This window comes from Microcaecilia unicolor, chromosome 2, assembly GCF_901765095.1.
Source record: "Microcaecilia unicolor chromosome 2, aMicUni1.1, whole genome shotgun sequence".
NCBI lineage: Eukaryota > Metazoa > Chordata > Amphibia > Gymnophiona > Siphonopidae > Microcaecilia > Microcaecilia unicolor.
In genome coordinates, this window is record NC_044032.1 from 225180151 (window position 1) to 225208077 (window position 27927).

The 27927-nt window shown below is 44.7% G+C and overlaps 1 protein-coding gene across 3 annotated transcripts in view; it reads left to right on the top strand.

Annotated features, from left to right (window-relative positions):
* Positions 1-27927, top strand: part of PTGR1 (prostaglandin reductase 1) — a 71875-nt gene continuing 43948 nt past the window's right edge. The window contains exons 1-5 of one of the 3 annotated variants that reach the window (XM_030192361.1): positions 1-32; positions 17773-17895; positions 20687-20732; positions 25280-25339; positions 26383-26550. In XM_030192361.1, the coding sequence (XP_030048221.1) occupies positions 17790-17895; positions 20687-20732; positions 25280-25339; positions 26383-26550 (380 nt within the window). In that variant the 5' untranslated portion in view covers positions 1-32; positions 17773-17789. Of the gene's footprint in view, positions 33-181; positions 340-17772; positions 17896-20686; positions 20733-25279; positions 25340-26382; positions 26551-27927 lie in introns of those variants that run through there. The other 2 variants (XM_030192360.1, XM_030192362.1) reach the window with 2 other exon arrangements.

A 27927-nucleotide genomic window follows, 5' to 3' on the forward strand; every position in this document is an offset into this window, starting at 1 on the left:
ATCTGTGTATCTGCCCACACCTAGACCTGAAGGTCAGTAAACAAGGCTGGTAGTGATACTGGGTTTTTTTTTTAAATCTATAACTTGTTTGCTGTCCTTATCTAAGAGGCTGTAGGGACTATTTAAAGGTTTTGGAGGAAGGGCACAAGAGAGAGAGAGAGAGGCCTGCAGCCAGTTAATGATTACATCAAGCTGTGAGTGTTGGCCTTTGAGGAATCTCACAGCTCAACCTCTCTATCACACTGGGCTGGGAGTAAAGAAGAGACACAGAAATTAGAACCTGAGAATAAGATCATCCTAGGAGCAAGAGCTTGGACCAAAGGAGGACTTGACACCAAGGTAGGAGATTCTTTTGTCCGCTTTAACTAGCAGAGAGAAAAAGGTAAATGTTTGTCAATTAACTGTTCGAAGTTAATGCATTCTCCAGCTAAATGCAGAGCTCGGGTGTAATATTTTATTATGTCTTCATAGCAATTTCTTCCCTGAACGCTTTAATATTTGCCAGATGTACTTAAAAGATTTGACGGCCGGGTTCAGGCTAACTGGTAGCCTTTTCTGTAGACCGGTCTAAAGTTTTTAGATGTCTTACACAAACCTTTAACCTTGTGCCTTCTGAATTAACTTGCAGATCTTTAGCTGACCCATTGATATTTTGAAAATTAAACATAATAACACTCCTGCCAGAGCAATTCTGTAAAAATGTATGCTTAGACATCATACAGTTTTAAATATTAAACATCATCAGCTTATCTAATGAAGACAATTTCCAAAACCCATTTAGGGGGCCTTTTACCAAGCCGCGCTGTTTACCACCAGCTGATTTTTACCGCGAGCTAAATGCGCTAGCGCAGCTTTATAAAAGACCCCTTTAATAAAGTAATTGGCTAATTGAAAATTGCAACAAACTGTCAGTGGAGCAGCTCACACTTATTTATGTGTCCCGCCCTCGCCTGACGTAACATCCGCGAGGGCGGGGCACGGAAGGAAGGAGAGGTCTGCCCTGCTGCTGCTTGCTGCGAAGGTGAAAGGAGGTGTTTAAGGTTAGTTCTTGGAGTGAAGGAGGGTGGGTGGAGGGGGGGGCCCGGCGACCTCGGGTGGGGGGCGGCCTTGTCCGGCTCTCGGCAGCCCTGCTTTCAAACAAAAATTTGCTAGGTCTTACTTTCGGGGAGGCCTTATATCTACCAATTCAGGAAAACCTCTACTAGGTCTTATTTTCGGGGGATGTCTTACTTTCGGGGAAACAGGGTAGTAATGAGCTGCTTTAAAGTATTTGGATGTTTTGCATCTCATATAACACTTGATTACTTAATATCGCCACACTAGTGCTCTTTAAGTTGCATTAAGGGGAAACAGTGCAACTAAAAGCCCTAATGCAACTTGATAACTTCTTCCCATACTCTACTGATGATCTTCTCTCTACAGCTCAAACTGATTTAACATCAGGATTGACAACATTTTTTTGTTAAGTCTACTTTAGAAGCAGAAACTTGCTCAGATATTAATCGCTTTCTGCTGGGAGTCACATGACGCTATGAACGGGAGCAGTCGCTAGCGGTTCTGCTCCTGTCACCCCTTCAGGATTCCCGCGAATGACAGCTTAACTCCCAAAGTTGTGCGCCGCAGAGGAGAGCTGAGAGTGCTGGAGGGTTTGAGCGCAGTGCTGGGGAGCTGCAGTGAAGAATGGCTGTGAAATCGCTGCGGAAAGATAAAGACCGCAGCACAGCACACGAAGACAAAATGGCGGCGCCAGCAAGCCCTACGAGCTCTCTGGTCGGCTCGGCGTGGGCGGAGGAGATCGCTGCCGAGGTGACAGGAATGATGGAAGTCATCCTGGATAAGAGATTGAGCCCGATAGATTCAAAGTTGGAACAGCTTCAGAGCAATGTGGAAAAGCTTGGCCAGGATTTAGCAGCATACCAACAACGTTCTAGAGAGCTGGAAGACCGCATGGCAACATTGGAGGAGGTGCAGGCCCGCATACAAAAAATGATTGCTTCCTACGAGGAAAAAATAGAGGACCTGGAAAATAGGTCCAGGAGAAACAATTTACGTTTTGTGGGCGTGCCTGAATCTTTGGGTGACCGCGACATTCGCACCTTTTTGGAAACCTGGCTAACACAAGAATTGGCGCTGGCGCCCTTGGTGGGCCCGCTGCAAATTGAGCCGGTGCACCAGATTGGCCTGAAACAGCATGCGGCTTCCAGGCCCTGGGTGGTAATCTGCAGCCTCCTCAACATTTCTCACAAATCATTGATACTACAAGCACTGCAAGGAGGAAAGGAGCTTCATTTCGAAAATCAAAAAATCATATGTTTTCAAGATTACTCGGTGTCGGTGGCTGCACAGCAGAAGAACTTTTCTCCAATTTGCTCTCAACTGTTTGCGCGCAAGATAAAATTTGCCCTGCTTTACCCAGCTAAACTGAGGATTACTCACCAATCAGTTACAAAAACATATGTTTCAGTGGATGAGGCAAAGAACTTCTTACGCCTTCTGGGCCCAGCTGAGACCTGAGAGGGGAATTCGGGTATTCGTTCCACTGGACCGTGAGGTCTAGGCAGTGGCGTACCAAGGGGGGGCGGTCCGCCCTGGGTGCACGCCGCTGGGGGGTGCCGTGGCGTGCGCCTGCTGCGAGTTTACTAACTTTGCTTGTTCGCTGCAGCTCCCTCTGCCCCGGAACAGGTTACTTCCTGTTCCGGGGCAGAGGGAGCTGCAGCGAACGAGCAAAGTTAGTAAACTCGCAGCAGGCGCATGCTGCGGCACCCCCCCCCCCCCAGCGGCATGCACCCGGGGGGGCTCTTTCGCGGGGGGGGGGTCTTTCACCGGGGGGGGGGGTCCGCGCTGCATCGGAGGGGCGCCACCCCGGGTGTCTGCCCCCTAGGAACGCCACTGGGTCTAGGTGATGTTGGTGGCGGTGCAAGGACAGAGTTGTCCTCCAGTTTGTTTTATTGGGCTGCTTGTAAAACTGACATTTGCTCTCTTCTAACCAGCTAAATTGAGGATTAAAATCAGTCAGTTACAACAACCGAGCAATAGGTGGAACAGACACAGAGCTTTTTGTGATTAATGAGCTTAGCAGAACTCGAGCGTTGGATCTTTTGGCACACTTTTTAAAAAGAATATATATATACATATTGGTTCATTGTTATTGTATACTGAACATTAAGACGGAGTTGCAATTTATTATAGAGATGGGAATTTAGTGGCATCTTTGGAGAAATTAAGGAGGAAGGGCTGGTTATATAAGGGTTATGTTTAGAGTTTAGAGAGAGGGAGTTTTTTTGGTGGGGGGGGCGTTGGAAACGTGATTTGTTCCATTTGAGAACATAATATATGGGGTAGAGGGGAGTTGTGTGGGTTGGGGGTTCAGGATTTGGGGTTTTGTGCGGATGTGAGGAGTGTGCTTGGGGCGGATGAATGTTTCAGAATTAGGAAAAGGGGAGGGTTGAAGCTGACAGCTTCTTGGTTGGGTAATTGGTTACATCTGGGGGTGAGGAGGAGAGGCTAAAGGCTGGGACGGTCTCGTTCTATGTGGACATTAATTTTTGTGAGGGTTTTCCATTGTTATCTTTCCTAGTCTGGTGAGAGTCATAAGTTGGAATGTAGGGGGGTATTCACTCCCCCATTAAGCGATCTAAGGTTTTACAATATCTCCAGCGCCTTAAAGCAGATGTGGCACTCTTACAGGAAACTCACCTTTCGAATTTGGAGCATGCCAAATTGGTTAAATGGTGGATGGGAGAATGTATGGCAACGCAGGCAGTGGGTAGGAAAGGGGGAGTGGCCATCTTATTTCGCAAAGGGTTAATTACACAGATTAGCAAAGTGATCAATGACCCTGGGAGGCATTTAGTTTTCTTCCAAGCTGTGATTGCTCATCAGGTAGTAACTGTAGGCAGTATATAAGCCCCCAACCAATTGGACTGTGCATTTTATAAGAAACTTGTAGACATTCTCTGTGGGGAGGACTCTGTTCCTTCAATCTTGGGGGGAGATTTTAATATGGTTTGGGACCCACAACTGGATAAATCCTGCCCCCCTCTGGAGGTGAGGTCTGGGACTTCAAAAGGTCTGCCGCAATTCTGCTCTCTGTTGGACCTTCTGGATATGTGGAGGGTGTTACACCCCTTGGAAAGAGATTACATGCATTTGTCTCAAGCACATGCAATTCAATCACAGATTATTTACTGGTCTCCCGGTCACTGTTTTCTGATGTGGTGGATGCTCAGATTGGTCCGTATGTGGTCTCAGATCACGCTGCAGTCTGACTGGACTGGAATCCAGGAGGTCAGGGGATTTCTCACAAAGCCTGGGCTTTTCCATGGTACTTGTGAAATTTAAGGAGAATTTGTTATTACATTGGGCTGAATACATGCATTTCAACCAATCTTCTGAGTTGGGTGTAGTCCTCTTCTGGGAGGCTGCTAAGGCGGTTCTGCGAGGGTCAGTTCTTAGCTATGCTAGTCATCGTAGAAGAGCTAGGGACAGAGAAATTCTTCGCTTGATTTTACATCAATAGTTTGGGAGTCACCCGACTGCATCTCTTAAGGAGGAGCTATTATCTGTGCAAACAGCTTTAAACTCTCTAATTCATGATCGCGCTGTCAAGGCTCAAAGTTTTTATAGACATCAACTGTATAAACATGGTAATAAGAATGGGAAACCGTTAGCTAGATTGATAGCGCGGAAGCAAGCATCCAGAGCTATTGTCTCACATAAAGACTCCTCAGGGAAGATAGTGCATTCGAATAAAGCCATTTGTGACGTTTTCAAATCCTTTTATCAGACTCTGTATACTCCTCGAGAGTTGGACGATTTTCAGAGTCATCTTTATTTGGAAGGCCTAAATCTTCCTAGCATTGCTCCCTCAGATAGAGAAGTCTTGAATGCCTGATGAGGTGTATGGGGCAATCAGCGGTAGTCCATTGGGTAAGGCCCCGGGCCCAGATGGGCTTCGGGCTGAGTTTTATAAACTGCTGGGGGAAGCAATTGTCAAACCCTTAACAAATATTTTTAATACTTGGGTGAATGAGTGCTCACTGCCAAATTATCTGAACGGAGCGCTGGTTGTGGTCCGGGCCATCCGGGTTGGGACCCGACTTTGCCGGCGTCGTACCAACCAATTTTCCTTTTGAATTATGAGGTGAAACTTTTTCAAAAATCTTGGCAAATCGTTTGAGTCAGGTGTTGCCCTCTCTTATCCACGAATCACAAGTGGGGTTTGTTAAGAACCGTTCTATAGCTAAAAATCTCATACGTATAATAACCTTCTTGGAGTTTGTGAAATTACACCAGCAGCCTTCCTTAATGGTATGTTTTGATGCCGAGAAGGCTTTTGACCGTGTTCGGTGGGAATTTTTGTTCACCACCTTAGAAGCATAAGGTTTTGTAGGATGGTTCATTGCAGCACTTAAGATTTTGTACGCTTCACCTCGGGCAAAGGTAATGGTAAATGGTTGACTTTCTAAAGATTTCTTGATTAGATGTGAGACAAGGCAGGGGTGCCCATTGTCGCTGCTACTCTTCGTTCTATATTTAGATCCCCTCATTTGGGATATTCATTCTAATCTGGACATACAAGGGGTAAACATCGGTGGGGAAAACTTTAAGTTAGCAGCATTCACTGACGATCTTTTGGTGGTCCTTACTAACCCGCAGGCTTCACTGGGGACCCTTTTGGAGTCTTTTCGAGAATTTGGAGATCTTGCGGGGTTCCAGCTAAATTTGGAGAAATCAGAGGCCCTGGCTAGCCCATCAGAGCTCAAGAATTCCTGGCCAGGGTCATTCCCTCTACGTTGGGCAGATCAATCCTTTAAATATCTGGGTATTATTCTTACTTCGGAGGTAACAGATCTGTATCACCTTAACGTGACCCAGATGTTGCTTAATACTGAGCAGCAATTGGAGATGTGGCAGGTGCTGCCTTTGCCTTTGATAGAATGTATTTGCCTTTTACGAATGGTAATTTTACCCAGATGGTTGTATCTGCTTCAGACCCTGCCGCTACGGTTATTACAGAGAGACTTAAAGCGTTTTAATCATCTGGCTTCACGGTTTTGTTGGGCTAGGAAGAAGGCAAAGTTGTGTGTTTATCATTTAATAGGTAATTGGTCTCAAGGTGGGTTGGTCCTTCCCAATGTGAGACTTTATAATATTGCATGTTTCTTGTATCACATTCAAGATTGGCTCTACTTCTCTAGTTATTTTAAGCCTCTTGCATTTGAATTAGCTTATTTTGCCCCATTTACACTGGTATCTTTACTGCACGCGGAGAGGTCTCTGATTTCTAGACATTTTAGAAATAGTGTGCTCTTGGGCCCTCTCAGAGAAGCATGGAGGTTTTTGCTGAAGGGTTTGGGGGGTGGGGGGGATCCTCAAATTACTGAGTTGCTATCTATAAGAGGTAATCCAGATTTCCCTCCAGGCTTGGATAATTTGACTTTTATTCATTGGGAGCAGTTGGGACTGAGAACCTTGGAGCATGTTTTAGATACGGAGGGAGGATTGAAATGTTTGGATCAATTAAAGGGTCAAGAGAGTGTTAGATGGGGGGACACTTTTGCATATTGTCAGATCAAACACTACATTCGGTCTTTGCCTGTGGGGGCTCTGGGGTTACATAGTGGGGACAAGCTTCGAGAGTTTTTCGAGACCGTCGCTGAAGATGCCCCCATGGTATCCGGTGTATATAAGGCTTTATGGCAGTTTTGGAAAATCAAAGGGGTGGAAGCAATTAAAAATAAATGGGAACAGGAGGTGGGGAAGAAGTTAGCTTCTTGAGATTTTTTGACTTCTATTAAGAATATCCCACCCCTGAGTTGTAATGCTAGCTACAGGGAGTGCTGTTTTCGTGTTTATTACAGGGCTTACTTATCCCAAGTTCAGTTATGTCGGGCAGGAGACATTCAATCGCCAATCTGCTTAAAGTGTAAGTTAATGGACAACACCTTTTTCCATGCGTTCTGGGGATGCGTGGCGATAAAGCGATTTTGGTGCCGGATCATTGATTATCTGACGTCACTCTTTTCGTGCAGAATAGCTGGCTCCCCACTTCAGCTGGTGCTGGATTGCCCTGGGGACTTTCGGGGTCCCTCAGGGGAGAGTAGATTGTTGTTTCGCAAGTTGTGCCTATTGGCAAGGAAGTGTATTTTGCAGTTCTGGAACACTGACTCACCGCCTGAATTTTGGCACTGGCGTAATATGGTACACCTTTTATTATCCTGGGAGGCAGGAGAAGTTAAGGGCTCCTGTAAACGTAAATCCTGGTTTTTGAAGATTTAGAATCCCTATTTGGCCTCTCTGTCATTACGAGGCAGAAGTCTTATTCTGAACCTGTTGGGATGAGCTGTCAGCTAAATTCAAGGGGGGACGGGATGGGGGGGGGTAAGGGATTAGAGCTGGTTTAAGTTGCTTTCTGTCCTTTGTTCTGGGAGGTCATAATAATCTTGTCCTCCTGGGGTAGAGGTGGGGGGGGGGGGGGGAGGTTTGCAGTAGAGGGGGGAGGGGAGTTCTTGCAGTCGGGGTGAGTTTGTGCATATTAAGATTTTATTGTTAAATATTCTTTTTGGGTTGTTGGCCAGTCTTGTCTGGTTTATATTATTATTGTTGTTTAAGGCTGTGACTACTCCACCCGGTGGTTGTGGGGGGGGGGGGGGGGGGGGGGGGGGGGAAGAACGGGTGGGTGGAGAGGGGAGAAAAATATTAATTTTTGACAATAGATTTTATCATCTTGTCTTTAGGAAGCATGTTCTGAGACTCAGCTTATGCGATATTGAACATGTTGGTAATGTTTAACATGCTGGATTATCAATTAGATTGTAAACTCTGTCGAGCAGGGACTGTCTCTTCATGTTCAAGTGTACAGCGCTGCGTACGTCTAGTAGCGCTATAGAAATGATAAGTAGTAGTAGTAGTAATAAAAAAATTGTTGAAACATAATCGCTTTCTGCTGAAAAGCTCTTGCAAAATCCTGGCTTTTGCTCGCATTCCTGTTGGATGAACAACCCCTTCAGAAGTTAGTTTTTATTACTTCAAATAAAGCCAAGAAACTGCTTCAATCAAATGATTGAAACCATCTTTTTTTGCAAGAATTACCTACTCATAATAAGAACATAAGCATTGAAAGTACAGATTGTGATTATTGCATCTGGTGTTTTCTGTCACCTCCTCTCTTCTGTCCTTCTCTTTTAGCTTTTAACTCATAAGTACATAAGTATTGCCACACTGAGACAGACCAAAGGTCCATCAAACCCAGCTTTCTTTTTCCAACAGTGGCCAATCCAGGTCACAGATACCTGGCAAGATCCCAAAAAAGTTCAATACATCTTATGCTGCTTATCCCAGAAATAAGCAGTGGATTTTTCCCAAGTCAATTTAATAATGGTCTATGGACTTTTCCTTTAGGAAACCACCCAGACTCTTTTTAAAAAATTATTTGTATGAAGTCTTTATTTAGCTTTCAATCGTAACAACATACTTTTAAGACAAACTGTCAATGCACTATTACATATACACCCAAACAAAGATATGTTCATCTGGCACAGTTCGTTTCCACAGTTTTGCATCTATAAATTAACCTTATAAACTTCAATAACTTTATTAAGTTTTGTTTTTTTTTTTCCTTAAAGAGCATCCCCCCCTTAACCCTCCCTACCCAACCTCCCTCCCACCCCTCCTATCCACCCCACCGAGGATCCAGTTGACATATCCGAGCACTCAGTAACAATATTCTCACTCTAAACATTATTGGCACCAATTACAAAAAACTTCCATACCGCGTGCCATTTACTTGTCTGATGCTTTCGTTCTGCTAAAAGTCTTTCCATCTCACATACATGTTTCAGTTTATTGTACCATTTCATAACTGGAGGGACCCCCCCTTGTTTCCAGCGCGATGCTATTGTCACCCTGGCTACACCCATCGCCTGCCGCAGCAACGTCTGCTGGCATGACGTTAGTCCTTCTACCTTTGCGGAGAAAAGGAACACCCCTGGGGCCCAGAGAATCGGGCTTCCCATCCATCTCTGCATCCTGCTATGGACCGCCTTCCAGGATGCTCTAATTTTGATACAGCTCCACCACACGTGCCCCATGATCTCTCTCAGGCCACACCCCCTCCAGCACAAACCAGATGAGGTTGGGTATATTCGCTGAAGGCGATCAGGAGTGAGGTACCATCTATATAACACCTTCACTTCATTCTCCTTAAGCGGCACATGAATTGACACACCTGCCACCACTCGTTCTATTCTCTCCCACTCTGTCTCCCCCAGGGCCACACCAAGCTCCACCTCCCAACCCCTCCTGTGGTAACTATAACTTGGAACCTGTGCGCCGACACACCTATATAGACAACCGATCAGGCCTCGGGAGGTGGTAAGTTTTTCACAGATCTCCTCTAAGGAGGGTTTTTTCCGCTTAATTACTGAGCTAACTGCCTCGGTTCGAAGGAAATGAGATAGTTGGTAGTATGCAACCTCGTCCCTCTCCACCACAGGGTACCCCGTCTTTAGAGCTGCAAAATTGAGCATAATAGTGCCTTCAAACATTTGATCCCATGTTTTTAGACCCTCCCCATACCACCTAGTGAAGACCCCCCTTCGTGTTCTCTGGCAAGAATAAGGGATTGTACGTTATTGGTGTAATGCGCGATAAAACACATCGACACCCCCCCCCCCCCCCCGGGAACAATTTATCCCAGTAGTGTAGAGTAACCTCCACTGAGGGACACACCCCTTCACCTAGCAATTGGAAAGGCCTTGGCAGCCACATAAGTGCCCCCAATGGCGTCGTGCCCAGGGAGTGTTGCTCCAGCTGTACCCATTGTCTATCAGGATAGTCTTGGAACCATTCTACAGCTGCCTTCCCCTGGGCCGCCCTGTAGTACCAGAGAACGTTCGGGACACCCAGCCCTCCTCGCTTCCTTTCTTGATACAGTAGGGAACGTGCTAACCGTGGGTGCTTTCCGGCCCAGACGAAACGCACTATACAATCCTGTAAAGATGCAAGAAATTGCCTGGGCATCATCACAGGTAACACTTGAAATAAATATAGAAGACGGGGCAGTACATTCATCTTAACAATGGCTATCCGTCCAAACCAGGAAACCTCCTGTTCCCCCCCATCTCTCCATATCCTCCAACGGTTCTGACCAAACCTTTGTAGTTAGCCGAGAAAAGCTCTGATAGTTCCGAAGTCAGGTTTACCCCCAAGTATCTGATTTGTCTGCTAGCCCATCTGAATGAAAAAGAGGACTTCAAGTCCGCCACTACTTCCTCAGTTAAAGCCTCAGACTTCGCCATGCTTACTTTAAACCCTGACACTGCGGAGTATTCATCAATAATTTCGGTGAGTTTGGGAAACGTGGACAGAGGTCGAATCACGTACAACAGGACGTCATCCGCAAAGAGTGCCATTTTGTGTGTTCTCCCTGCCACACAAGCACCCGAGATCTCCGGGTCCTGTTGTATCCGCGAAGCAAACGGCTCCATGGCCATAGCAAATAATAGGGGGGGGGGACAGGGGGCACCCCTGCCGCGTGCCTCTGTACAGCGTAAACAGATCCGAGTTACTTCCATTAACTTTCACACAGGCTCTAGGGGAATTGTAGAACACTTGTATCCACCCCCTAAACTTCGCACCAAATCCCAGGACCTCCAACACCTTATACATAAAAGACCAGTGGACCCTGTCAAAGGCTTTTTCTGCATCTAAGCTTAGGAGACACAGGGGTCTCCGGTTTCTCTTTGCCAGGTACATGAGATCTAGTGTGCGCCTAATTTTATCCATCGCCTTACGATGTGGCACAAAGCCCACTTGATCTGGGTGCACTAGGGTCGGGAGCAGGGGTGCCAGCCGGTTTGCCAACACTTATGCAAGTATTTTAACATCTGCATTTAGTACAGAAATAGGCCTGTAGGAGCCACATTCACTATGGTCTTTACCTGGCTTGGGTATCACCGCTATCCACACCTCCAACATTGAGGGAGGCAGGGTCCCCCCAGCCTCAACCTGGTTGAACAGGTCCGCAAGTAGCGGCGCCAGCTCGGGTGCAAACTTCTTATAGAACTCGTTAGGGAACCCATCTAGTCCAGGTGACTTATAAGATGGCATACTACCAATAGCTTCTTGTATTTCCTGTGGGGTAACTGGCTTCTCCAACAGTTCCCGATGCTGACTAATCAATGGGGAGAGGTCCCATTCTAGCAGAAACTTCTCCACAGATTTCAAAGGAGGATTAATCTCCTGCTCATAAAGTGCTTGATAATACTCCCCGAAGCGTTTTCGAATATGTGCAGAATTACGAAACAAGCTGCCCTTGTCATCTCGCACCTGTTTGATCGTTCGATCCACTCACTGCCTGCGTAACCATATAGCAAGAAGGCGTCCTGCTTTGTTTGCAAACTCATAGGATCTCACCCCTTGCCTCGCCCGCAACAGGTCAAGCTGCTCCGAATATATGGAGTCCAACAACGTTCTGTCTCTACACAGTTCTTGCCATACCTGTGACGACCTCTGTGCCTTGTGCTGGTTCTCCAGCAAGTGAATTTTCCCCAAAGAGGCCGCTATTTGTGCCCTACGCGCTTTTGAGCGTTTGCTAGCTAGCTGCAAGAAGTAACCCCTAGAGACCGCCTTCATGGCGTCCCACACGACATGCAGCGCGAGGCCTGAGTCGATGTTAAACTCCAGATACTCTTTCAACATCTTTCTATATCCCCCCACCACGTTTCCCTCCTGTAGTAAGCTAGTGTTTAGTGTCCATCTCTTGTCCTTTGTTTCAGCCCTTATATTAGGCAAGGTTACCCACACTGGGGCATGGTCCGATATTGTCATACAACCAATTCCAGCATCAGGCCCCCTTTCTACCAAAGAGGTATCCAGGAAAATATAGTCAATTCGGGAATATGAGTCATGCGCAGGTGAGTAGAAAGTGTAGTCCCTATCTGCTCTGTGTGTCAGTCTCCACAGGTCCAAGGCACCCAGGGAATAAGCCATAGATTCCAGCGCTTGCGCCTCCTTTTTCCCCTCCACCCTTGCTGCCCCTGATCGATCTAACCCAGGGTTTACCACTGCATTAAAATGGCCCCCCCCCCCCCCCCAATATTAGGGAACCCTTGACAAAAGTTGCCAAAGAATTCCGAACCCTTGCAAAAAACTCCACCTGACCACTATTAGGGGCATATATCGATGCCACCGTTAGGTCTACCTGATCCAGTTTTATATGTAAGAATATGAAACGCCCTCCCGGGTCTCTTTTAACCTGCACTACCTGAGCTGCCACAGAAGAATGCATCAGTATCGCTACCCCCCTTTTTTTGAAACCTCGGTGGAGGTAAAGTATGCCTCCAGGTAGCAAGGCCAGGAGAGAAGTTTTTCATGTTTGCGGCGCAGGTGTGTCTCCTGCAAAAGAGCTATATGCGGTTGGAGCTGGTGCAGTTCCCTATAACGTTTCTGTCTCTTCTGGGGCATATTCAGTCCCTTAACATTATAGGATACTATCTTCAAATCAGTACTCATTTCTCATTGTTTATAAAGCATATATCAGCAATATACATCAGACATCTTACTTTCCATTTTTGAGTGACCTGCCTCTTTAGCTTCAAGACTAACCTCCCACCCCCCACCTTCTCCCACCCCCTACCACTCCCTCCCCCTGTGTCTCCCCCCCCCATCTCCCACAGCTGCACCAACCAGAGGCTGGTTAAATGGTGGATGGGAGAATGCATGGCAACCCCAGCAGTGGGTAGGAAAGGGGGAGTGGCCATCTTATTTTGCAAAGGGTTTACTACACAGATTAGCGAAGTGATCAATGACACTGGGGGGCGTTTTGTTTTCTGCCAAGCTGTGATTGCTTATCAGGTAGTAACTGTAGGCAGTATATATGACCCCAACCAATTGGACTGTGCATTTTATAAGAAGCTTGTATTCATTCTCTGTGGGGAGGACTCTGTTCCTTCAATCTTGGGGGGGAGATTTTAATATGGTTTGGGACCCACAGCTGGATAAATCCTGCCCCCCTCTGGAGGTGAGGTCTGGGACTGCAAAAGGTCTGCTACAATTCTGCTCTCTGTTGGACCTTCTGGATGTGTGGAGGGTGTTACACCCATCGGAAAGAGATTACACGCATTTGTCTTGAGCACATGCAACTCAATCACAGATAGATTATTTACTGGTCTCCCGGTCACTGTTTTCTGATGGGGTGGATGCTCAGATTGGCCTGTATGTGGTCTCAGATCACGCTGCGGTCTGGCTGGACTGGAATCCAGGAGGTCAGGGGATTTCTCACAAAGCCTGGACTTTTCCATGTTACTTGTGAAATTTAAGGAGGATTTGTTATTAAGTTTGGCTGAATACAGGCATTTCAACCAATCTTCTGAGTCAGATGTAGTCCTCTTCTGGGAGGCTGCTAAGGCGGTTTTGCGAGGGTCAGTTCTTAGCTATGCTAGTCATCGTAGAAGAGCAAGGGACAGAGAAATTCTTCGCTTGGAGAGGCAAATCTTGATTTTACGCCAAAAGTTTGGGAGTCACCTGACTGCATCTCTTAAGGAGGAGCTATTATCAGTGCAAACAGCTTTAAACTCTCTAATTCATGACCGCGCTGTCAAGTCTCAAAGTTTTTAGAGATATCAACTGTATAAACATGGTAATAAGAATGGGAAACCGTTAGCTAGATTGATAGCGCGGAAGCAAGCATCCAGAGCTATTGTCTCACTTAAAGACTCCTCAGGGAAGATAGTGCATCCGATTGAAGACATTTGTGACGTTTTCAAATCCTTTTATCAGACTCTGTATACTCCTCGAGAGTTGGACAATCTTCCGAGTCATCTTTATTTGGAAGGCCTAAATCTTCCTGGCATTGCTCCCTCAGATAGAGAAGTCTTGAATGCACCTATTCATCCTGATGAGGTGTACGGGGCGATCAGCGGCAGTCCATTGGGTAAGGCCCGGACCCAGATGGGCTTCGGGCTGAGTTTTATAAACTGCTGGGGGAAGCAATTGTCAAACCCTTAACAAATGCTTTTAATACTTGGGTGAATGAATGCTCACTGCCAAATTATCTGAACGGAGCGCTGGTTGTGGTCCTGCCCAGTCCGGGTTGGGACCCGACTTTGCTGGCGTCGTACCAACCAATTTCCCTTTTGAATTATGAGGTGGAACTTTTTCAAAAATCTTGGCAAATCGTTTGAGTCGGGTGTTGCCCTCTCTTATCCAAGTGGGGTTTGTTAAGAACCGTTCTATAGCTAAAAATCTCAGACATATAATAACCTCCTTGGAGTTTGTGAAATTACACCAGCAGCCTTCCTTAATGGTAAGTTTTGATGCCGAGAAGGCTTTTGACCGCGTTCAGTGGGAATTTTTGTTCGCCACCTTAGAAGCATATGGTTTTGCAGGATGGTTCATTGCAGCGCTTAAGATTTTGTATGCTTCACCTCAGGAAAAGGTAATGGTAAATGGTCAACTTTCTAAAGATTTCTTGATTAGATGTGAGACAAGGCAGGGGTGCCCATTGTCGCTGCTGCTCTTCGTTCTATAATTAGATCCCCTCATTCGGGATATTCATTCTAATCTGGGCACTGTTTACTAATGTGAACTAACATTATATTCCTATGGGTGTCTCTAGCATTAGCGCGCGCTAATTTTTAGTGTAGTCTAAAAACATTAGTGCGCCTATAGCGCAGCTTAGTAAACAGGGCCCTAAATTAGAAAAATTCAGTTTTTAGGTTGTGAGAGCTTGTCTGAGCCCAGACTTGCACAGTCTGAGACAGCAGAGGTTAATTCTTCTGTGGCTTTAAGCAAGTACTAAAAGGAAAATTATCAGTACTATACTTGCCAAATACTATGTAATTAAAGTCTGAAAGGTACTTGATGCAAGCTGTTGCAAAATAGTGCTGAATATTTATTTTGCTGTCCTGGCACCTTATAGCTATTTATGTACCTGAGGAATAGCTGTGTAAGTCCTTTCATAACTATTCTGAAAACTGGAACTTCTGGTATAAGGACCAAAGTTTTGAAAACTAAGGTTCTGAAGTGGTTCTGAGTATTATCTAACAGCAATACAGCAGTGAATATATAATAAAAGAGAAACCGCTGTGTGAGTTCTAAGTGTGATTAAAATTCCCTTTAAAAAATTGTTGTGGGAGGGCTAGTTTAGAGCTTACGAATTATAATTTCTTTTTGGGGTAGCTATTTGGAAAAGTATTTTAAAATAATTTAGCGCAGTATGTTTATACCTGAGCTATAATATAATTTTTGAGTTTGGTATAGTTAGAGTACTAGCCAGCTTATAATCGAAAGAGAAAAACGCCTATATTGCGATCCAAATCGGGAGATGGGCGTCTTTCTCCCGTGGGCGCCCAAATCGGTATAATTGAAAGCCGATTTTGGGCATTTCCAACTGCAATCCGTCGCAGAAACGGGTAAAGTTGATGGGGGTGTGTTGGAGGCGTGGTGAAGGCAGAACTGGGGCGTGGTTATTGGCTGAGGAGAGATGGGCGTCTTTAGCTGATAATCGAAAAAAAAGGCGTTTTTACCGTGATTTTGGGTCACATTTTTGGACCTTTTTTTTCACGAACAGGTCCCAAAAAAGTTCCCCAACTGACCAGATGACCACTGGAGGGAATCGGGGATGACCTCCCCGGACTCCCCCAGTGATCACTAACCCCCTCCCACCAAAAAAAACCCACTTTACAAACTTTTTTTCAAGCCTCTATGCCAACATCAATGCCGTACCCACCTCTATGACAGCAGAATGTGTTCTATCCTGTGACAGCCTTTCCCTGGTTCTGATGTGGCTCTCGGGTGAGTGTGACACCTTTTCTGTTATGCGCACTGCAGAGTCACATCAGCAATGCATTGTGGTGGGTGTAGGGTATTGGGCTCCGTGATTCCACTAGCTTGTGGCAAATGCTCACGATGTTGGTAGTTGGTAGGCTCTACTCCCATGGTGCTTTTCCCCCTGCTTACTGGGTCAGAGTGTGCCCTGTTTTGTTTCCGGTAGTCCATGAGGTAGTAGCCATTTTTGTAAGCCAGTTTTAGATCCCTTTCATGTGTTAGCCACGTTACAGAACTTAGTTCTTCCCTTGAATGTGGCTGAAAGAGGGCATTGTACAGCATTCTGCCAGCTCTGACCTACTGCTCATCTCAGTACCAGGGAGACTCGTTGCCAGTGGGGCACAACCTCTGATCTGCAGTTAACTGTGAGTAAGCGTGCTTATTCCAATAAAGGACGTTTTCGGAGAAATTAGTCTTCAGGTGTCAACTGCTGTGCCAATGTTCTATAGCAGCAACAAGTCCTAGAGGCATGAGTGTATGCAGGTCCCTGGAGCACTTTTAGTGGGTACCGCAGTGCACTTCAGCCAGGCATACCCAGGCCCATCCCCCCCTACCTGTAACACTTGTGCTGGTAAATGGGAGGCCTGCAAAACCCACTGTACCCACATGTAGGTACCCCCTTCACCCCTAAGAGCTATGGTAGTGTTGTACATTTGTGGGTAGTGGGTTTTGGGGGAGGGGGGTTGGGGGCTCAGCACCCGTGGTAAGGGAGCTATGCATGTGGGAGCTGTCCTGGCATGTCAGGGGGGTGAGTGTACTACGAATCGTGGCCCCTCCCATGACCAAATGGCTCGGATTAGGATGTTTTTGAGCTGGGCGTTTTTAGTTTCCATTATCGCTAAAAAAAAACAAACGCCCAGCTGAAAAACGTCCATTTTTTCAAAAATACGGTCTGTGCCGCCTCTTCACGTACCCATTCTCGGAGATAAACGCCCATGGAGATAGACGTTTCCGTTCGATTATGCCCCTCAAGGGTGACTAAAGAAAGAGCAGCAGATGATGTCCAAACAAACTTCTTTATTATATCATATATAATAAAGACTTTTATTTGGACATTGTCTGCTGCTCTTTCTTTAGTCACCCTTGTTGTGACTGGTTAATTGCATAAGTGCCAACTCTGCCCCAGACCACCCATAAAATACACAGCTTTCAGTTTAGCGGTCTGTGCTGATATTTAGCGGTTAAGTACCACTAAATATCAGTGGATAGCCTTGCACAACTGATTTAACTGGCCAGGAACCTGTCCTGGTTGCTTAAATCACTTTGACTATTGACCTCACAGAAGAATGTCTTAGTCTAGAAAGAACGGTCATTCTAGAATATGGTTGCGTTCGTTGGTGGGACACAGATAGAGAGGGTAATACAGCATACACAGAAAGCATACAAACAAAAAAAGCAGCACTGGGCCTTCAAGACTGGGACAAAGAAGTTCTTTATTGATGACACGGGCCGTGTTTCAGCGCTAAACAACGCCTGCTTCAGGGATCTAACAAGAAGAGACACAGTAAGGTCTACTTGAGGTCAATTCAATGCCCCAGTGTATAAACGAGCACCATAGAGGTCTCTTTACGGAGCTATATCTTTGCAATTGCGACGTATGGCGATCGTTTACACACTGGGGCATTGAATTGACCTCAAGTAGATCTTACTGTGTCTCTTCTTGTTAGACCCCTGAAGCAGGCGTTGTTTCGCGCCGAAATACGGCCCGTGTCGGGTCATCAATAAAGACCTTCTTTGTCCCAGTCTTGAAGGCCCAGTGTTGCGTTCGTTGGTGGGCCAGCTTATTGAATCTACCTGTGATATATGAAAAATGGTTATGCTCCTTATCACTAAACCAAAGGAAAAGAATCTAAATGCACAATTCAGGAGAGTAGTACAAATGATCAGGACTGAGAATCCCTGCATCTCTCATTCAGTTGTGTTTCTTTGCTCCATTCCCAGCCCTTCCCTTGTACAAGATGGTTTTTTCTAAGGCCTGGACTCTGGAAAAGCACTTCAAGGACTTCCCCAAACCGTCTGACTTTAAACTGCAGGAAATCAAGCTGCCAGAGATAAAGGATGGAGGTGAGCAAATGCCACTTAATGACTGTAGGAAATCCAATGATATTTTTGAACTTACTTGAATATAGTTATGGATCTGTGAATTTTTGCTCAATAACCTGTCCCTCCCCCCCCCCCCCCCCCCGATATTCAGCTGACAGCAGACAGCATTTTTTTTTTTTTTGTCTTTCACTAGTACTAAAACCGGAAATTCAGTGCTGGGTCCTGTGTGGGCTTCAGCATTGAAATTCTTTTTTTTTAAAAGATGGTTAGCGCATACCCGGTTAAGTCATTATTCAATCTTAACCTGCCATGGGCTAGTGCATAAAGATAGGACAGCTATTTATGTGGTCCTATTTATGTGCTAAACATAGCCGCTTAGCTTTGAATATTGGGATCTAGCAGGAACGACGCCCTTGAAACGCGCCCAACATAACTGGCTTCCACTTCGGAACTAACCAGTCATTTTCCGCGGCGCTAACTAGTTAAGTTCCACTATAAATGACCAGATAGCTGCATACAAGCGAGTTAACCGGTTAGTGGCCACTCCTGGTTGGTTAACTTGCTTTGCATATCGGCCTGCAAATATCTATCACTTTAGATGCATAAGTGTGTGATTCAGTAGTTGTCAGTGTATTGTAAACCTGCTACCAAAGCTTCCTCTCTTTACATTGCAAAATTGCTAAAGCTCATCTGCTATGGCTTGATTAATTTGATTTCCTCCTACCTCACATCCTGACTGTTCCCCGAGATGTTCTTTCTTATCACTGGAACAGTGGAGATGAAAATCAGAAAATCCACAGAAAATGAGTCTATTTAGTGAACATAACTCCTACCCCTTCCATTTCCTGTGATGCTTTTTTTCACCCCAAGATTACATGGTGTTTACTATTTACATTTTCTGTTTATAAATAAATGTATCTATAAATAATTGTTTATACTTTATGTCTAAATTTTCTACTCGTACTGTTCTGAGAGCCATACTCAACTGATCGGATAAGGAAGAAACTGTTCTGAGTTCTGTTTCTCTTCTCAATGTGCCCAGGGTCTCTTTGAATCTACTACGCTGTCTCCTTCACTGGTCTGTTCCTGTTTAGAGTGGAATTGTATGCTAAGAGGTTGCGGGGCAGCATAGGTACTCTGGCTCTGATGTGTTCTCCTAAAGTTAATTCTACTGCTATCACCACTGATAGACAGACAGAGGGATATAGTCTGTTTTTTAACCAACTGCAGCCCCAGTCTTCAGCCCCATTAACCCGGGAGACCTGGTTGTTCAAGATTGAGGTGGAGCAGTCACACCTGAGTATTCATCCAAAAAAAAACAAGAGACTTGGGTTATCTGCACCACTCAGCCATATCCGTACCATGAACTCAACTTGAAGCAGAGAAAGCTGAATTTTCTAGCTAGTCAGTGGACTTCTGGGACTGTGAGCCAGCACACGCTCACAGGACCTTTATATGGGATTCTTCTCTAACAGTGAGCCTTCACTGGGCGAGGAAGCATAAGAACATAAGAATAGCCATACTGGGTTAGACCAATGGTTCATCTAGCCCAGTAACTTGCTTCAAACAGTTGCCAGTTCAGAACACAAGTACCTGACAGAATCCCAAATAGTATCAAGATTCATGCTACTGATCCCAGGGACAAGCAGTGGCTTTCCCCATGTCTGTCTCAATAGCAGACTGTGGACTTTTCCTCTAGGAACTTCTCCAAACCTTGTTTAAACCCTGATAAGTACATAAGTATTGCCATACTGGGACAGACCAAAGATTCATCAAGCCCAGCTTCTTGTTTCCAATAGTGACCCATCCACTGTCTCCTTTTTTGAAAGTTAAATGCTAAACTATAGGATTTCCTGCGATTCAGTAACTGCTGATACCACATCCTCTGGCAACGAGTTCCAGAGCTTAACTATTCGTTGAGTGAAAAAAATATTTCCTCCTGTTTGTTTTAAAAATAGTACCAGGTAACTTTCTTGAGTGTCCCATTTTTCTCAATGGAGGAGGGTGAATAGTGGAGTGCCATAGGGATCTGTACTAGGACTGGTGCTATTTAACATATTTATAAACAATCTGGAAATCAGAAGAACAAGTGAGGTGATTAAATTTGCAGATGACACACAACTATTCAAAATTGTCAAAACACATGCAGACTGTGAAAAAGTGCAGGAAGACCTTAGGAAACTAGAAGACTAAGGCATCCAAATGGCAGATGAAATTTACAATGCAAAGTGTTGCACATTGGGAAGAATAATCCAAATCATAGTTCCCTGATGCTGGGGTCCACCTTAGGAGTCAGCACCCAAGAAAAAGACCTAAGTGTCATTGTAGACAATACACTGAAATCGTCTGCCCAGTGTGCGGCAGTGGCCAAAAAAGCAAACAGAATGCTAGGAATTATTAGGAAAGGGATGGAAAATAAGTCTGAGAATACTATAATGCCTCTGTATCACTCCATTGTGCAACCTCACCTTGAGTATTGCATTCAATTCTGGTTGCCATATCTCAAAAAAGATTTAGCAGAATTAGAAAAGGTTCAAAGAAAAGCGACCAAAATGATAAAGTTGATGGAACTCCTCCCATATGAGGAAAGGCTAAAGAGGTTAGGGCTTTTCAGCCTGGAAAAGAGACAGCTGAGGGGGGATATGATTGACGTCTGAAAGGCGTAGAACAGGTAAAAGTGAATCGATTTTTCACTCTTTAATGCATGTTATTAGTAAATAGGTACCACTGCATAGAATAGAACCTGCAGTAAAAAAAGAGCGGACAGTATTTAAACAACAATAAACCTGGTGTTCCTTTATTTCTCTTACAGAGGTGCTGCTTGAAGCACTGTTTCTCAGTGTTGACCCATACATGAGGTATTTGTTTTGGTTTGTTTTGGGGGTTCAAGTTTTGGTCAGTAGGGGGTTATACAACAGTCTTTTCTTTACATGTTTATTGTGTCACTCTACACCAGAGGTTCTTAACCTTTCTTAGTTCCTCGCACCCCCTTCCTGAATCACATCTTCCCTGGTAACTACTGCAACTACCTATGTCACTGTTATTGTACCTGCTAACTGCTAATGTCACTAAAATTACAGTCATACGCAGTTCTACAGACCTTTTGTAGACTAAGCGCTGTATTAAGAACTAAGGGGTCCCTTTACTAAGGTGCACTGAAAAATGGGCTGCCCTTGTATAGGCATGCGTTTAGGACGCACGCAGATCCGTTTTTCTGCACGCTTGTAAAAAGGCATTTTTTAAAAAATTTGCCAAAAATGGATGTGCGGCAAATCAAAATTGGTGTGCGTCCATTTTGGGTCTGAGAACTTACCGCCACCCATTCACTTAGCAGTAAGGTCTCACATGTTAACCGGGCAGTAATGGTCAACGCGCGTACAATGCCGATTACCACCTGGTTTTTGCCACGTGCCGGAAAATAAAATATATTTTCCGGTGTGTGTAGTGGACGAACATAAAAAATGAAGTTACCGCCCAGGCCACGCGGTAGCCGGGCGGTAACTTGGAATTGACGTGCGTTGGGGGCACGTAGGTACTTACACAGCTTAGTAAAAGGACCCCTAATAAACTATAAACTTATACTACCAGTAACTGTCCTAATAACTGCCTTCACTCTGTATAGAAAGTTTCAATAAGCTGTCTCATATTTCAGGACCCTTCTCTGTATCCTGTTTGACCTTTTCCCATATTTCTTGTAGGTGCAGTCACCACTGGCTAAGAACCCCCCTGCTCTACACTATAATCATTTTCAGGGATTTACCCTTGAAGTCTAACAAACAGCTCAGTTTTTTAAGATGTGTGACAAGCACAGCATATAATAGTGGCATACACTTAAACGTGGAAAAGTTGGGAGCATTGCCCAAACTAGAAACCATGTCCACGTGCATTTTTCAAGGAGCTGGAAAACAAGTCACAATTAGAGAATGCTTAGACAAGTAAAATGCCTGTTTCCCACTGTGAGTTAAAAAAAATTGTAAAAAATAAGTTCACGAACTATGGGCTTACGTTAATGTGTGTGATCAGTAAATACTGTAGCTCCCATTGCATGAAACGAGACCTGCAGCAAATAATGTGTATAAATGAGTGTTGATGCACAGAAACATAGGAGTACTTTTTTGTATATTCTTTACAATATGAAATGGGACTGAGGAAAAGAGCAAAGAAAATAATAATTAGAAGAAAAAGATCATAAAAGGTGCCTAGGCAGAGAAGGCACGTAACATAGTAACATAGTAGATGATGGCAGAAAAAGACCTGCATGGTCCATCCAGTCTGCCCAACAAGATAAACTAACATGTGCTACTTTTTGTGTATACCTTACCTTGATTTGTACCTGTCCTTTTCAGGGCACAGACCGTATAAGTCTGCCCAGCACTATCCCCGCCTCCCAACCACCAGCCCCGCCTCCCACCACCGGTTCTGGCACAGACCGTATAAGTCTGCCCAGCACTATCCCCGCCTCCCAACCACCAGTCCCGCCTCCCACCACCGGCTCTGGCACAGACAGAAGGCACGTAGGTGCATATGTTGTACCAGCTTTATGAAGGCCACAGATGCGCCTACTGCCATTATAAAATAAGCTCTTCGAAAGCTGTCATACAAAGTTACACATACTCTGAAGCAGGAGTAACTTGATGTATGCAAGTGCTGGTAGAAATGTCATTTCATTTAAGTCTGCCATTTGTAACCCACCTTTCCAAGAGATAATATCAAAGCAAGCCATCACAGTGTAACATCAGTCCTGTCTGGCCACCCACCTAGACCACCAGGGAGGTAATGGTAGGTCTGGGGTTGGAGGCCTAAGTGCTCTGGTGATAAGTCTGTGTTATCTGATTAGCGCACATTAATAGCGCACCATCTGGATAACACTTCCACGCCCACTCCTCCACCCATGACACGCGCTGTCACAAAAATTATTTAAAACACGCTTAGCACATGCTAACAGGGAATTTACTGCAAAATGCTTTAATATGTTTTCTGTTAAGTCTTTCTTCTCAGGAGGAGTAGTTTAATGGTTAATGCAGTGAAATGAGAACCTGGGGAACTGGGTTAAATTCCCACTGCAGCTCGTTGTGACCCTGGGCAAGTCACCTAACCTCCATTGCTCCAGGTACAAAAACTTAGATTGTGAGCCCACTAGGGACAGAAAGTAATAAATGTGAACCACTTTGGTTGTACCACAGAAAGGCGGTATATCAAATCCATGACCCTTTCTCTTGTTGCACGCTAAGCTCGCATTAGGGCTTAAGGCACTTAGAACCCCTATGTAATTTACCTTGGAATTTTAACAAAGAAGGCAATGAATTTGAAAGAAAAAGCCTTTGCAAGGGCCTGAAATACAAAACACTGCACGCGTCAACCTTTTCCTACATGAGCACGCAGTACTGGAATTCATTGCCACGCAACCTGAAAACGATCCACGAGCAAAAAACCTTCCGCAAACTACTGAAGACCCACCTCTTTGAGGAAATTTACGGAAAGAACCAAAACACATAAAACCGCACCCACTGTTCAACAATGCATCACTACAGCCACTCTGAATTCCCATCCCCTACCTCACCTTCTCATCTCCCGCAAACTTACCTCACTCATACCTTACTCACAGAAAATGTATACCAAATGCTTGCCTGTTATTATATACCGCCCCTCCTGTTTCCCGCGGGTTCCCTCCAATGTATCGCCCCTTTTAGTTTCCTGTTCTTTCCTTCCAATGTCTCAATGATCTTTTCCATTATTATATTCCTTGTTGCAAAACTTGTCTCTCAAAACGCCTCATAATGTAATCCATAACTGAGCTGTAACAAAATGTACTTCCAGTTTTCATAATGTATTGTAAGCCACACTGAACCCGCAAAAAGGTGGGAAAATGTGGGGTACAAATGCAATAAATAATAATAATAATAATTTCCATTATAGAAGATACCTAATGGCTGATCCCATCTACCACTCTCTGGTCTATTCTCTGCCCTAGGAATGATTATGTATATATGCCACTTATGAGTAGATGCTGTCAGCTAGTGTTATTCACATGCGCTGCAAAATTAGCATGCATTGTTTTTCTGCAGGTCCTATTTTATGCAGTGGGACTTAGTATCTAAACACATGTTAATGAAATTAGTGCACATTAGTGACTGTAGCTGTATGCTTTCTGGGTGCCTAATATTATGTATGAGTATGTCCAGATAATTATATAAGCACCTCCCCAACTGCTTGAAATGTTCTACATGCTCAAATTGTTTAAAAATAATTACTCCCTTTTATAAGAAGGCAACTCTAAAATTTTTCGAATCGTGCCTACTTTTTATCTCTTTTATTAAAGCCAAAACACATCCATTAATTCAGAAATTCTAGGATACAGTTTAAATACATACAGCAAAAATGCCCCTCCAATATTTAAATGTGATGGACCATGAAAGTGAGAAACAATCTCTGTTCCAAATAGGCTCCTAGTAATGCACTAGTTCTCTGGCACAAATTTACATCTGCTGTGAGTTCGGTGTAAATGCGTTGTGTATCAGGGAGTGTAGCCACAGGAGGGCCTGGGCTGGCCTGAGTCCACCCTCTTTTGCCTCAGGCCCACCCAGCAGTCAGATGGACAAATTTCATAGCTGGTAGGGATCCCCTAAACCCTACCAGCTCAAGAAATCCAGAGCTGCCCTGATCACTTAAAGCCAGGCTGTCAGTGGCTTAAAAGTTGCCACTAACGCCAGCACCGTGAGCATGTTCAGTTCTCACACATGCTCAATTCATGTGCAAGAACTGAGCATGCTCATGGTGCCTACAGCAACGGTGAAACATTGAGCCGCTGACATCCAGGTTGTAAGAGATTGGGGCAGCTGTGGATTTCTTCAGCTGGTGGGACTTGGGGATCCCTACCAACTAAGGTATTGGGGGGAGGGAGGGAAGAGTTGTGGAATTCTGTAGTACCCACCCATGTTCATCATTAGCCCCCCATTGATGTCTTATGTATGTATTTTATAAAGTACTAGTAAAAAAGGCCCATTTCTGTTTGAAAGGAAACGGGCGCTAGCAAGGTTTTCCTCTGAGTATGTATGTTTGAGAGAGTGTATGTGAGAGTGACTGTGTGAGAGAGGCTTCTGTTCCTGCTGCTGTGCATTCCCCGTGTTGTGCTGATTCACTGCTCCCTGTATCGTGGCTCCGCCCCTCTCCCTTCTACTGGCCAATCTGGTGTGGGTTGTGTGACATCACTATTATCTACTCCAACATGATCCACGGTTCCAGGCAGCCTCAGAATGTTGGAGGTGAGAATTATTATATAGGATATGCATTCTTGCAACTCTGTCCAAACTACATCCCTGGGAATGCAGTACTCTATGCACTGTAACATACAAGTGTGCTAGAGTTTAACCATGTGACTTACAAATCTTACTTTCTAATTTTTTAGATCTTACAGCTTCGTAGTCATGAAGGAAGGAGACATCATGATTGGAAGTCAAGTAGCCAGGTAAATCTTTGTTGTAGAGAAGGAGAGAGGGGGTAGCTGGCATGGTGGTATCCACTGAAAATCTACAGCAAGTGACAAGAGACCCCTGCTGAGTTGTAGTTTTTATGAGAAATTCAAAGTAGTTGTGTTAATTTAGTGGAAGCTGCTTGACTTTTCTATAGTAGATATATACACAAGAACATAGCCATACTGGGTCAGGCCCACCTGTGGCTACACCACTGGTTCCCGGTTGCTTAAATAGCAATGAATATCAGTCAGCTTGACTTTAAGTTTTTGCTCTTGTTGTTGGGAGGGAGGAGTGATGACGACATGGAGAGAGGAGAGAGAGGGCACACAAGTGCAAAAAAAAGTGGTATTCCTTTGTAAACTAGAAAATGCTTTGGGAATTCTTAAAGCAAAAGAAATACTTGGAGGTAAGAATGAAAAGAAGAAATGACTGGGGTGGGGGGGTGAGAGATAATGACATAGGCGTTGCAGGAGATGAAATAAAGATTATTCTGGAGATGTAGAAAGGGATAAGAGTGCTGGACCTTGAAAGAGAATTGACTGATTTGGGAGTTTTGTGATGATGGGTAAGATAAAGGCAGTAAACAGATGGGTTGTACAGAGCTGGGGACAGCAAGAGCATACTTGATGGGATGGACAAGAAAACAAGGAGTTAATTTTATTTTTGTTACATTTGTATCCCGTGCTTTCCCACTCATGGTAGGCTCAATATGGCAATGGAGGGTTAAGTGACTTGCCCAGAGTCACAAGGAGCTGCCTGTGCCTGAAGTGGGAATCAAACTCAGTTCCCCAGGACCAAAGTCCACCACCCTAACCACTAGGCCACTCCTCCACTCTACTAACACCCTACTTATTGGAAAGGCAGAGAGCATTTCCATCCTGATGGATTGAGCAGAGGTAAAGCAGGAAAACCAGCCACTGTGTTATTCATTATGAAAGGGTGCCTGGCATGATCCCATTGTGACCAAATTATTAATCCAATTACCAAATTTTAGTATAATATTCTTTTTAACAAAAATGAATCCTTTTTTTCTCAGGGTTGTGGAAAGCAAAAACTCTGCCTTCCCAGTTGGTGACTTTGTAATCTCCAGTGCAGGATGGACAACTCACTCCATCTCTGACGGCAAAAATCTAGAACCACTACTTCGTAATTGGCCAAAACATCTTCCAAAGTCATTGGCCCTGGGAACGATTGGAATGCCAGGGTGAGTAACCGAGAATATAATTAATCAATGCACAGCAGATTTCATATATGTGGTTTAAAATTAAGCTGTAACTAATTAAAAAGAAAATACTCTGTGTTAGACTTGAGAATTACCAATTAATGGGGATGGAGAAATGCCAGTGCTTGCATAGAGCAAAATCAGAGTAGAGGGCTGGTCCGGTAGCTTGGCAGCATTTTATACTATCTTGGAGAGGACCTGGGTTCAGTTCCCCAGCCAGGGCCAGAGATGCTACTTAAGTAGAATTTAGAGGGGGAGACACCTTGGCTATCACTCAGATATACCTTGCAACCAGACCAGAGACTACAGTTAAACATTAGGGATGTTCAGCCCCCAAATTTTTATTTCATGTTATTTTTACTCCAAAACAGGAAAAAAAAACACTTTCCTGGTAGTGGATACATGCATGCGCTAGTCACATACCAGAGGGAAGGAGTACATGCTCTACAAAAAGCCTGCATGCACTTTCCAAAGAGTTAGCCCTCATATGGAGGAGTGGCCTAGTGGTTAGGGTGGTGGACTTTGGTCCTGAGGAACTGAGTTCAATTCCCGGCACAGGCAGCTCCTTGTAACTTGGGGCAAGTCACTTAACCCTCCATTGCCTGCCGCATTGAGCCTGCCATGAGTGGGAAAGTGCAGGGGTACAAAAATAAAAAAGCAACAACAAACAACAATATTAGCCCTCTCCTCAAGTCACTTCACTGGCTCCCTATCCGTTTCCACATGCAGTTCAAACTCATCTTATTGACTTATAAGTGCATTCACTCTGCAGCTCCTCAGTACCTCTCCACTCTTATCTCTCCCTACACTCCTCCCCGGGATCTCTGTTCACTGGGTAAATCTCTCTTATCTGCACCCTTCTCCTCCACCGCTAACTCCAGACTCCGTTCCTTTTATCTTGCTGCACCATATACCTGGAATAAACTTCCTGAGCCGGTCAATCAAGCCCCATCTCTGGCCATCTTCAAATCTAGGCTAAAAGCCCACCTTTTTGATGCTGCTTTTAACTCCTAACCCTTACTCGCTTGTTCAGTACCCTTATTTTATCATCTCCACCTTAGTAATTCCCTTATCTCTTATTTGTCTTGTTTGTCTGGCCTAATTAGATTGTAAGCTCGCAGGGACTGTCTCTTCATGTTCAAGTGTAAAGCGCTGTGTATGTCTAGTAGAGCTATAGAAATAAGTAGTAGTAGTAGTTTGTGTATGCACACTACTGGGAAAGAGTTTACACTCTATGAAAATGATGTGCACTCTTCTTAACATTGCTCCCAAAATGAAAAAAAACAAAACTGAACAAAATTTCCTGTGAACAGCATGGGAAACTAAACAAAGCTAAAGATTTTTGGTTCCATACCACTA